The following is an 11960-nucleotide window of genomic DNA, read 5'->3' as shown; positions in this document are numbered from 1 at the left end:
CTGTCCACAGCGATGCTTGTTATTTCTGCCCTGACCTGGGTCCAAAGTAGAGAAAGTTAATCAAATTCAATCCTCCTGGTTTGTTCTCCTCTCATGCTGGGGTTGTAGGATAGCTAAAGGAGGGAGGACAGACCTGCTTTCGCACTGTAGTTGTTTTCCTTGGACTGGCTGTGGACGGGCAGAATGGCATCTCTACACCTGGAGTAACTGGGGTAAGTTCTGTGAAAATGCTGAGCTTTTCTCTTCCCTGTCCTCCCCCTGGGACACTGGGATCTGCCAGCAGCTTGATTATCTCATACTGTGCACACTCCACAAGTCACACTCCCACATAGGAGAAGTATTTTCTTTCCTCCCTGTATTTGATTGCCACTGCTCCCACGGTCCATCAGCTAGCCCAAAGTGATATTATAATGATTTGCTGGCAAAAAAATAATCAAACAAACAATTTCACTGGCACAGGCTGATTACCTTGTGTTTAGCCACTGTCCTAAATTCAAACAAACTGAAAATGCTGCAGAACAGTAGAGGAAAAGGCATCCCCACTTGGAGAGCTGGAAAGGCACATGACAAACATTAGAAATGTTTTAGACTGATCCTTCTCCCTTCCCTGCCTGGGCTGGTGCACAGCTCTGGCAGGTGCAGCTTTCCACAACCCTCTATTAAGAGCCACAGTCAAATTCAAAATCTAACCCCAAATTATTATTATTACTGTTATTGTGAGTCAGAGGAGGCTGAAAGGACCATTTCACAACCCTGATTGGATTCAGCTGCAGAGTTCACCAAATGATCTCCGTGATCATCGTGCCAATGCTGCAGTGCTTTTACAATGTCCTGACACGTGCTTTAGTGTGAGCATCGCTGGATCCTGGCTCGTTTCCAAGAAATGAATCTTCTCAGCAAATATTCTGCAGGGTGAGCATAATGTGGTCTGTAACACAAATGCAAAACAGGGCTGTAGTTTACCCTGAGGGGGACACTGATGTGTGATGAACTAAATGGGCCATTTTGGCCCAGACTGCCAGGATTATAGGAGTCCCCTGTGGGCAAGACTGGAAGATAAGGTGAGAATGATTGGGAAACAGCAATTAGCTTCACCCAAGGAGGTTAATGAGGAAAGAAATTTTCCTGTTATAACAGTCCTGCTCACCAGACTCTCCCTCCCCTCTCTCCTGCCCCTCCTCAGGGGCAGTCTGCAATCCCAGCCCCATCTAATGACCCTTCCCAATCTGGAATGCTGGATGCAGGATTGACTTTTTATTCTCTTCTGCTGGATTACAAGTTTTGCTGTGCTCTGTTGTACCCTACATTGTATTCCAGGGATCTGCAGTGTGGAGAACACACTTCTGGCCAGACCTGACAGCAGGGGAGCTGGAATTGCTGAGCCTGGAGAACAGTCTGAGAAAAAGGAGCCAGACCCTTTCCAGATGTGCGCAGCAAAAGGTCACAGGGCAAGCTGCAATGAGGGAAATCTGCTTGGATATCAGAAATAAACCTTTTTGCTCCAAGGTGGTCACCAGCTGCCCAGGGTGGCTTTGCTTCTCCTTTCTTGGAGATACTGAAAACCCAGCAGGACAGTCCCTTACACCCCCTGCTCTGGCCTTGAAGCTGGCCTTGTTTTAGCAGAGGGTTGGACTGGAGGCCTCCAAAATGCCACCGCTGCAGGCAGTGCAACCCCTCTTGCCTGGACACAGTCACAAAGCATATTTTTTTTCTTTTGTTGTAGCTTTTTGGGAGGTGATCTTCTCATGTCTGCATTTCTGTACCAGGCTCCTGTTTCTGTCAGTAGGGTTCACTTCCAGCCCACCTATGCCAGGGTGGAGCAGGGGGATGGAAGGTATTCCCACTAGGAAGCACTAGCATGGCAACTGGCCAGATTTTCACAGAACCACAGAATAGTTTGGGTTGGAAGAGACCTTAAAGACTATCTAGTGTCGACCACGGGCACTGGACCAGGCTGCTCAACGGCCCATCCAGCCTGGCCTTGGATATTTCCAGGGTTGGAGCATCCACAACTTCTCTGGGCAACCTGTTTCAGTGCCTCGCTACCCCCACAGCACAGAATTACTCCACACTATGTGCTCTCAGCCTGTCCATGGTGCGGTGCCGGGGGAGCAGGAGCCCCTGTCCTGTCCTGCCCTGCCCCGGCTCCTCCGGGCCCGCCAAGGGCTCTGCCTCTCACCGGGCCCGGGCCGCGGGCCGCGCTCCCTCAGCGCCCTCAGCCGCTCCTCCACGCGGCATTTTGGGGAGCTCAAGAGCGGAGCGGGTCGCGGAGGCGAGCGCAGACCGAGGTGTGGGACAGGCGCTCCGCTCCCCACCGCCCGCAGCGCACCCCGGTGTCCCGGCTCCACAGCGCCTTCCCCTCACGCGGGGACAGCGCCGGTCTCGGGACGGGACGGAAGACCTCGCAGGGCGCAACCGAGCGACCGCGGCGGGCTCTGAGGCGGCGGGGCCGATCCCGGACCCGCCCGCGCACCCCGTGACGTCATTAGTGACGCCATGGGGGCGGCCCTGGCGGCCCACGTGGGCGCTGACGTCACGGCGGCGGGCGGGCCGGCGGCAGGTGAGGCGCGGCGAGCGCGGGCAGCCCCGGGTGGGGGCCCCCAGCTGATGGCGGAGAGCGGGGTCTGTGCCCGGGGCCCGGCCCAGGGGGCTCGGCACGGCCCGGGCCCGGCTTCCCCCTCCAGACAGTCCCCGGCGGGTCTCCGGGCCCTGCGGGGATCCAGCGCTGACAGCCGGGCCCGGCCGGCGTGGCCAGGCCCAGGCGGCTCCGTCAGCCCTGTGGAGGGCCGGGGGAGGCTTTTAGCCCAGGTGGGCAGGAGCATCCCACTTACGAGGAGATATGGCGGGAGCTGGGCCTGTTCGGTCTGAGAGAACAGAGAAGACTGAGAGGGGATCTCATCAATGCATATAAATGGTTTAAAGGCGGGTGCAGGATAGTGCCAGGCCCTTAGAGGTGGTGCCCAGCGACAGGACAAGGAACAATGGCCATAAACTAAAACTCAAGGAGTCCCACGTCAACATGAGGAAGAACTTCTTTCCAGTGAGGGTAGCAGAGCACTGAACAGGCTGCCCAGGGATGCCTTGGTGTCTCCTTCCCTGGAGATATTCACAACCTACCTGGATGTGTTTCTGTGTCACCTGCTCCAGGTGACCCTGCCTTGGCAGCGGGGTTGGACTGCACCAGAGGTCCTTTTCACCCCTAAAAGTTCTGCCATTCTGTTTGGTGAGTTAGAGGTGCTGCAGGTACTGTGGAGAGGGGACAAGCAGTGGGGCTTGTGCCTCAGTGTACAGCTGCTTGGACAGTGACTGCTTGGGCTGCCCTATGTGCAGCCAGTCCAGGCCAGAGAAGCCTGGCTTTGAGGTGGTGCTGCTGGCTGTTCAAGCCAGTGTGCTTGTTTTGAACAAGACTATTGATAAAAGAGAAAGCGGAGAGGAAAATATCACAAGGACGAGCATATCAGAAGAAAATAGGACATAAACGCTCAGGGTGGTCTAACACAGCAGCCACAGGCAGACCCAGCTGCAGCCAGACCTCCTGGCCTTGCCTCCCTTGCCCACTGTGGTGCTGGCACACACCCTGACACGCTGTGCCTGCTGGCCCTGGCCATTGGTGCCTCTGGGGTTTGCAGCAGCCCTTTGCTGTATGTGCATGTGGGAGGCAGGAGGACGTTTCTGGTTCCTCTGGCAGCATTTTTGTGGTTGCTGTTTGTCCCACGCGTCTGATGGAGATGCTGTCCAGGCAGGATCTGGTCTGGGCTCTTGGAGAACTGCCTCCTGCAGTCTGAGTGAGGTGTAGATAATATATGTCTAGACAGTGACAGATTTTGGGATCCAGCTCTGACTCTTGTCATGCTACAGTGGTACTTTGCATGTTACTCCTGCTCTGCCTTAATTTCCCCATCTGAAATATGGGGAGTGTCCCCTGACAGAGTGACTGAGAAAACAAATTGGCATAAACCAGCACACACTTGCAAGATTTTATCATAAATCAAAGCCAACACCTGACCCTTGACGTTCCCTGTTCCCTCATGGTTCACCCTCAGTGCATCTCTAATCTTACCACCAAGAACGTAGTGTTAGTGCATTTTCAGCTCATTGCTGGGGGATGAGAATGTTTTATGAGAGGGCAAAGTTTGTTAGCCACTTCAGTTTTGCCCTTTGCTTTCTCAGGCACAGTGGAGCTTATGAAGGCCGAGCAAAGAGCTGGATGGTATTTTGTGTGAGCAGAGACAAGTGGCATCCAGACGTGGGGAACTGCAGAGACAGGTAACAAGGGAGCCTGATACCTTTGAAAGAGTTAGGGCAGGAAATGGGACTGGTTCTTGCACTGCTACAGCCACTACCTTAATTTCAGCTGTGTTTTGTTTTAATCACTGGACTGATTAAATATGATAGGGAAGATGTTTTGACTTTGTAGAGGCTTGTAATTATGGCCAAGGGAGAAAAGTCACTTCTTAAGACTCATAGAGATGGCCAGAGTCAATGGCTATCAACTATCTCTGAGAAAATATCTTCTATTTCTCTGGAAACTGAAGCCAATTTTTACTGTAAATTTTGTGGAGGATATTTTGAAAGCCATTTCTTATAGTGTGGGGGTTATCCAAAATAGAAGTCCTCCTTAATATGGGTTTTGTTGCTAATCTACCTTAGTTATGTTTTTAATATTGCAAGCAAATCTTTCAACAGTGAGAGTACTTTTTAAATGATTTTTTTTTTTTGTCCTTGAGAGAATCTCATCTTGCTAAGAAAACCATGGCTTGTCAGCAAGGAGCTTTATTAAAAGGCAAAGCCTTGTCATGCCTTGCCTATTTATATGAGACTTCTAGACTCCTGGAAACAAAGCACAGGCCAAGAAAGGAAGCTGTGTCCTTATGAGTTTGTAGAAGGAGATTCTTTTCTGCTGGCTAGTCTCTATGTTGTTGCTCTCTCCTCTGTGTTTCACTCTGTCTGAACATAAATCAGCAGCAATGTTATAGAGTTTTACAGCAGCTCACTGTGGAGGACAAACAGAAACAATCACAGTATTATAAAGTTCAGTGTAGCTTGCAAACACTGTGTGAAACAATGAAATTTGTCCTGGAAATAAATCTGAGGTGTAACCCCAGCAAAGGGACAAGGAACCAATTTGAGGATATAGTGTATGGTGCCTTTTGAGCTTGATTTGCTTATTGTGGTCTGGGTTTTAAAAGACAGTGTACCTGTGGGCAGAGTCATTCTCACACACGTCTGGTGTGCTCTAAACTTCCTGTGATGAGACATGTGAATGGTGGTCTTGGGTTTTCTCTACACCTGAATGCATCAGGTCTTGGTTCAGTTTGTTATTTGGTCACAGTGCTACTGTGTGACCTTGGTCAAATCAAACCTTGTGAAAGGGAGGCAGCTTTTCTGCTTTCCTGCTTAGATGGCAAACATCACAGGGCAGGGATTGTGCCTTACTGTGTTTTGCCATAAGACTGTAATGTCATCTGGGACTCCTGGTAGCTACTGAGGTGTAAATAGAATAAGTGCCTGGATAAGCGAAAAATGTTTGAGGCTTGCATGCTGTTTGCTTCTCCCATCTATGACCTGTTTGTAGACATGGCTGTGAAATGAGCTGTGAAATTAACTGGTCAGAATAAAATACTTTATAGCATAGCCTTCAAACAGCACATAACCCACCTTGCCCTGGAAAGTGACAGCATTAAAGTTATAAGAGTTCTTAAAAATATGAAAGGAGTGAGGAGAAAATCAGGAAGGGAATTATCCCACTTTGGGCATGCTTTGGAAGCGCGTGAAGAGTGAAGAAAAAGGTGGAGAACCTCTTAAAAGGTTCAGGCTACTAGATTTTCATAGTTTTTCTGGCCAGTCATCCTCTGCAGCCCTCTCTGGTGCCAGCAGAGCAGCAGGGCCTGACGCATCGCTGCGCCGGGTGCTCACAGCGGGCACTGGCTGCCGAGGGGTTTGGGGGAGCACACGGAGAGGCTGGTGTTCACTGCAATGCCAAAGACACATCCACTGCAAAAACACAGCCAGGGAGGGTGACTGGCCTGTGCCCTTGTTGTTCCCTCTCTGCTGTGTGCCATCCCACCCCTGCCTGACACCAGCTGAGATCTGCAGAGCATTTGCCAAAGGTCTTTAGAGAACATTCCCATAAGCATCCTTAGTTGTCCTCTGGCAGTCACTTGTGAGAGCTCAGTGGGCTGTTCCTCCTGTTACAGTTGTGTTCTTGCTAGGTGAGCTAGTATGCAGCCCTGAGGTCAATGTGGCCAGTGAATACATCCCTCTGAATGTCCTTGGGAGCAGATTTCTTCTGTCTGAGTTAACTCAGTCACCGGTTCACCGTGAAACTCTGGGCTACAGTAAAACTTCTAAAAGTTACATTTATAATTGGTCCATTTCTGAGTTCTTGATGTGCACCTCTTCCTCTCTGTGGTGTATAAGCCACAGCATCCCCGGCCCTAGAGTGAAAAGACTGAAAGTTTCTCTCAGTGCACTTCACAGGTGGGGCTGGTTCTGATCTGTGGGTACTTGGCTTCCATGCCAAGACCTTTCCTGGCTGTCATAGGGTATGTCCAAGGTACTTTGTTCCTCATGCTGTCCACATGCAAGAAGGGGTTGACCAATGTGTTAAATTTACATGTATCACCACAGGGTATATCATCCTTCATCAGGTGGGAAAGATCCTTTCCAGGACAGGCCAACTTGGACTCTCTGGCTTAACCTGATTTCTTGTTCTCAAGGAACATGAACGAAGGCACAAGACAGGTGAAATTCTGGTCTGAGAGGGATAATGTTGGCACAGTTGTCCTCAAGGGGGGTTTCCAGTGGAGACAGCTTCCTGCAGCCTGTGCATGTGGGTGACTTGGGATGGCTGGAGAAACACTGAGGTTTCATGCTTTGTTTTAGTTGCAGGTAGGAAGATGAGTCCAAAAATTACAACAGAGCTGCTGAAGCAACTGCGGCAGGTGATGAAGAATCCCAGATATGTACAGGAGCCTGTCCAAGCCTACATAGTGCCCTCTGGAGATGCCCACCAGGTATGGATGGAATGGGAATTATGGGAATTACAGGAATTGTCATACTTTCCTTCCCTGCAAAAAATAAAAGCTAGGCGTAACTAAAAACATCTTTTGTTCACTCGCTTTAAAGGTTCTAGCATAAAAGTCTAGGACAACTGAGAAATATTGTGTTGGAAAACACGTCTTTCTGGGGTGCATTCAGGAGATTGAGGCTTCTATGTTCTTGTAAGAAATCAGAGTGGATGTTCCACCAATAGCTTTTCATCAGATTGTCTTCAGGGAGCTCACACTGCAGAAAAGGGAGCTTGCCAGAGCACTTGCTGTGCCCATCCTGGCTGTTGGGAAGAATGGGTTTACTGGGGCAGGAGCAGGCCTTATCTGGGCTTGACTTTCCCCAGTAGCACCTCTTGATCAATACATACTCTCAAGAAAGGTAGCAAAGGTTTAGTTGCAGAATTCTCGTTGCTAGATCCAGTTCTTGGTGGAATTTGTTGCCATATGCTGGAGCCCTTCAGATCCCACATGGAGGGCCCTTAGGAGAGGCAGGGAAGGAAGAGGCCACAGTGATGCTTCTCTTTCCATGCTGCTCTGCATCATGTGCTGTGCACTAAAGACAGGAGGCAAGTCAGCCCAGGGTGGTAACCCGTGGCAGTAACAGTTGTGTTAACTGCTTCCACTGTTAAGAATTTTGTAGTCCATTACATAAATTTTAAATTGCTGAACTGCTTTTTCCCTCCCCTGCTTGCTCATGTGCAAGTTTCACTCTTCTGTTCGCTCTGTTAGGAGACCCAAGAGCTGCTGAGGGTTTTTCCCTCCTCAGCCATTTTCAGGAAACAAAAGACCTGAAGCTTTCCTGGCTCACACCCAAAGCTCCCTTTTACCCCAGGGTGCACAAGAACAAAATGCAACTGAATCAGAACCTTTGCCCTTGACTTGGCACTGGGGTGAGCTGGGTCCAGACTTGCCTGTGCCCTGGGACCATATGTGCAGCATCGTGTTTCCTCACAGGGAGAGCCAAACTTGGGCAGGTAGGGGGAAGGCGTTTTCTGCAGCTGCTATTGTCTGCTGCATTCCTGCCTCAAGCTGCCTCTGTCCATATATAACTCTGGTTTCATTTCACTAGACATTAAATGCTGTCATGTGAGTTGAAGAATGTGACCCTCAGGACTTCTGTGTTTTTCTGTTGCTTTCTTTTCCTTGACAGAGTGCAGTTAAGCAGAGAACCCCATGTTGCTATTTCCTGCCAGGCAAGTTGGTCAGGTTTCTCTGCAGAGGGAATCTATCTGAATAGAAACGATTACCAAAAACTGCTGATTCTGGTGCCTCTTGAATAGCTGGTGCAGGATTTTTTTCTGTAAGGATTGGGAATTGATGCAGGTTTTGCCAATGACAGAAACCTGTTGATCCCAGAACAGCCTTACTGATTCCAGGTAAATTGTAATGACCTGTGATTTGAAACTTTGCTGTGTTCCAAGCAAGGGTTTGTTTCCTGTGTGAAAACAAGAACTTTACAGCCTTGCAATCAGATTTTGCTCTTAGGCATCTCCCTCCATGACTCAGAATACTGGGGTTTAATGATACCCAAGTGTTTGGTGGCCTAATTTCCTCCCCACAGCCCAAACAAGCTATGTATTGCTGTCCTTGCCTCTCTCAGTTATTCCTGAGGCTGTCCTGGCATCTGCATCACAGAACTTGTCAACAAATAGGGCTTTCCCTCCTGTGGTGTTGCCACAGGGTTTAGATTGGGGGAAACTATTCCTTTCTGGGTTGCAAAGGAAGCCCTGGATTGGACTGATGCTGATACACCCTGATGCTGCAACTTGCTGACTAATTTATTTTTGTAACACTGGGAATGCTGATGAGCACTGTGTTCTGTGATGGTTTTAATACTGGTTTTCCTGCAAGACTAGGTGGCTTAGATTATCATACTGCCAGGAGTCTTGCTACCAGTTGTGTCCTTTTTTTCCACGTTTAGTTGTGTAAGGAACTGAAAGACTTGCAGAGCTTCTCAAACGTGGCTGGCTCTGACTCAGGCTTAACCAAGGCTGCCTTGGATTTGTAGACTCTTGCACTCAGCCCTGGATGTTGGCTGGCTGCTTTAATTTTTGAAAACTTTGATGCTGGTGATAAGAAGTCAGAGAAACAGACTCTTTCCTCGGGGGCCTTGGTGGGTCCAGAGGCTGATGAGAAAGGAGGGCAGTCTCAGCCAAAAGTGGAGTGAAGCCCAAAGAGTGCCACTTCTTTTCCTGCATGCTGGGTGGCTGCAGGTGCCTGAGGATCATAAAGGGATGAAAAGCCATGCTTTTAGGAATGAGGCACCTAAACCCTTTGTGGTTTGGTTAAAAATGTTGGAGCTTTTGAGATGTTGCAGTGGTAAAAGCAGGATCCATTTTTATGTTGAGTCAATGTGTGTTTATGTTAAATCTGGAGTTTGCCCATGTGGGACTATTTAGAGATGGGAAGAGTTGCTTCTTAATGGGAGGGAATGATGTTTGGATTAGAGCTTGGGTTTGGAGCCAGTCAGAGCTTAACTGTGGTTGCCTTCACCCTCCAGGCCTTGACTCAAAACAAATTTGGTTGGATTTGGCTGGTTGTCTCCATGAAGGAAGCACCTGCCCAGCTTAGGGTGCTGTGTTTGGGTTGGCAGAGGTGTTGTCTTCTGCTCAGGGCTGGCTCCTCTGACACACACTTGTGCTGAGCTGGGGAATCAGCTGAGTTATAAAGCAGGAGATGGCTCATGCATAGGTTGCTCTGATGTGTTCCAGATATTACCAATGCAGTTAGGTTTTTGGCACTGAATACATTCCTCCCTCCAGGTACACTGCAGTGTTTGTTCTTTAATGACACCAGTGTCACGGCTCTAAGGGTAGCCAGATGCACTTTGCATTTCTGATCTTGGTTGACATTAGACTAGAATGAGCTTCAACATGTTTACAGCACAGCCCTGCAGGCTTTGGGGATAGGCAGCACTGATTTTTGGGGGTTATTCCTGGCTTAGGTGAGGGGTTTTTGTGATATAGCCCCAGTTTTCTCTGTGTGACTGACAGGTGTGGTGAGAAGCAGATGCTAAAGGACTGAGGAGGGCCAGGTTGAAGGCCACCAGAGCTGCAAGAAAAACCTTGGGGAAATACCTTGCTCTCACTGTGCCCTGGTCTGTGCTTTGTGTGGCATACACAGGTGCTCCCCATGTAATTTTAGCTTGTGTAAAACACGGGCTCATCTTTGCACAGTGGGGGTTACTGCATGGAACAGAACAGGTGGGTGGTGCAAGAATTCAGACTGACAGATGAATGAACTGTCTTTCCCTCCAGATCCCTCATACTCCATTTTAAAGCCCTTCTGCCTCATTGTAAACTCTCAAAGCACTCCCTGGATTTGTCTGTGAATGGGGTAGCATGAGGTATGTCCATGCAGCCAAGGTCTTTCCTTATTTGGGTCAGCCTTTACCAGATTTAAACTCATATACTTCTTTTCCTTTTGTATTTTTTAAAATTGTTTTCATCCATGTCATCATTCTGTGTTGTTAACCCATGCTATGAATGTGAAGTTGCTTGTCTTCACAAGCAAACTAGCCTGTAGTCTCTGCTGTGTTGGTCAAGAGAAATGGAAAAGGAATCACTACTCTTATTTGTACTTAAGTACAATCATTTGGGTTGTACTTAAGTGATGTAATCCATGATGGGAAATTTCCAGTATCTCCTGTTGGCTTTGAACCATGGGACATGATGTCTCACCTTTGAGCTGGGAAGTGTAGGAGAGGGGAGTCTTAGCAGCCAACAGGCTGAATAGTCTCTAGGGAGTGTTGAAATGAGAAATCCTCAGGTCTGGCATCACTCTGCCTTCATGTTCTGTCCTGAGGCAGGCAATGGGGAAACAGACACTTGATTCTGTTCCCTCAACAGCTTTGTCCATCTGTCTGCTGATGCCTTTGCCATTATTTTAAAGGGGCTCAGTGGTGATAATGTGCTGTGTGGGGCTGAGGGATGCACTCCATCAGCTGGAGCTGTGCTGAGGGCAGTCATCCTTTCCCAAGGTGTGTATCCTGACCTCCCTTCTCCCCACAGCTGCTGAACATGTCACAGCCCTGTGGGGCTGGACAAGAAAAAGCACAGGAAACTAGCTGGGTCAGAGAAGAGGGCATGCATGGTCTCCATACCCCCCTGCTTTCTGTCAACTTTCACTAGTGTTTGGCTGAAGAGAGGATTTCTTTGGAGCATATGCCAGGAATCTTCCCTGGCAATTGGGAGCAAAAGCCACTCAACAAGATCCTCTTTTGGGCCATGAGATTTGCTGTCCCAAGGTTCCGTTTCAAAATGTTAGTGGTGAATGGTTGGTTGGCTTCTCCCAGGAGGGAAGAGACATGGCTGTTGTGGAAGGGGTTTGATCACGATGTGATTTGGAGCAGAAATAAAGAGTTGGTCCCAGGTGCTGTAATTTGTGCTGCTTGCTCCCTCACTCCTGTGCTTTGAACCCAGTGTCTTCCATAGAACAGTGAGGAGTAACAGATTTGAAGGGAGTATTTTTTAACAGTCAGGTGATTCTGTCACAGTAGGGACTAAAAGCACCTGAGAATTGGGCTGTGATTTCTTAGCTCAGTTCCTAAGACATTTCTTTTGCCCCAGCACAGCTGGGGGCAGAGAAACAGGCTTGGATTTCAGACCATTTGTAAGGTACAAATCCAGGGGTTTTGCAGCTCAAACGTCAGTGCTGTCAGCCTGGCTTAAGCTGATTTGCTGATTTGCACTAGTTCATTAACAGACCTACTCAGCAGTTCTGACCTACAAACTTGCCAGAATGGAATCCCATTAAAAAGTCATGTGGGCCATGTGAAATTTCAGATGTTCTTTTAATTTTGGGAGCTCCTGTTAATATCAGGTGTCTGTCCTCGGGCTCTTCTACAACATTCTGAAAAGATGTGTCCAGAAACAGAGGTTATGACAGGTTTAGGATGGAGATGGACTA

The 11960-nt window shown here is 48.9% G+C and overlaps 1 protein-coding gene across 1 annotated transcript in view; it reads left to right on the top strand.

Moving 5' to 3' along the window:
- The first annotated feature begins 2512 nt into the window (after positions 1-2512).
- Positions 2513-11960, top strand: part of XPNPEP1 (X-prolyl aminopeptidase 1) — a 30855-nt gene continuing 21407 nt past the window's right edge. The window contains exons 1-3 of the mRNA XM_083866518.1: positions 2513-2560; positions 4171-4266; positions 6886-7016. Of these exons, the coding sequence (XP_083722644.1) occupies positions 6900-7016 (117 nt within the window). The 5' untranslated portion in view covers positions 2513-2560; positions 4171-4266; positions 6886-6899. The remainder of the gene's footprint in view (positions 2561-4170; positions 4267-6885; positions 7017-11960) is intronic.

The sequence above is a fragment of the Zosterops lateralis genome (genome assembly GCF_965231275.1).
Source record: "Zosterops lateralis genome assembly, chromosome: 8".
Taxonomy (NCBI): domain Eukaryota; kingdom Metazoa; phylum Chordata; class Aves; order Passeriformes; family Zosteropidae; genus Zosterops; species Zosterops lateralis.
Note: the sequence above shows the minus strand (reverse complement) of the source record. Positions and strands in the feature narration are given on the sequence as shown.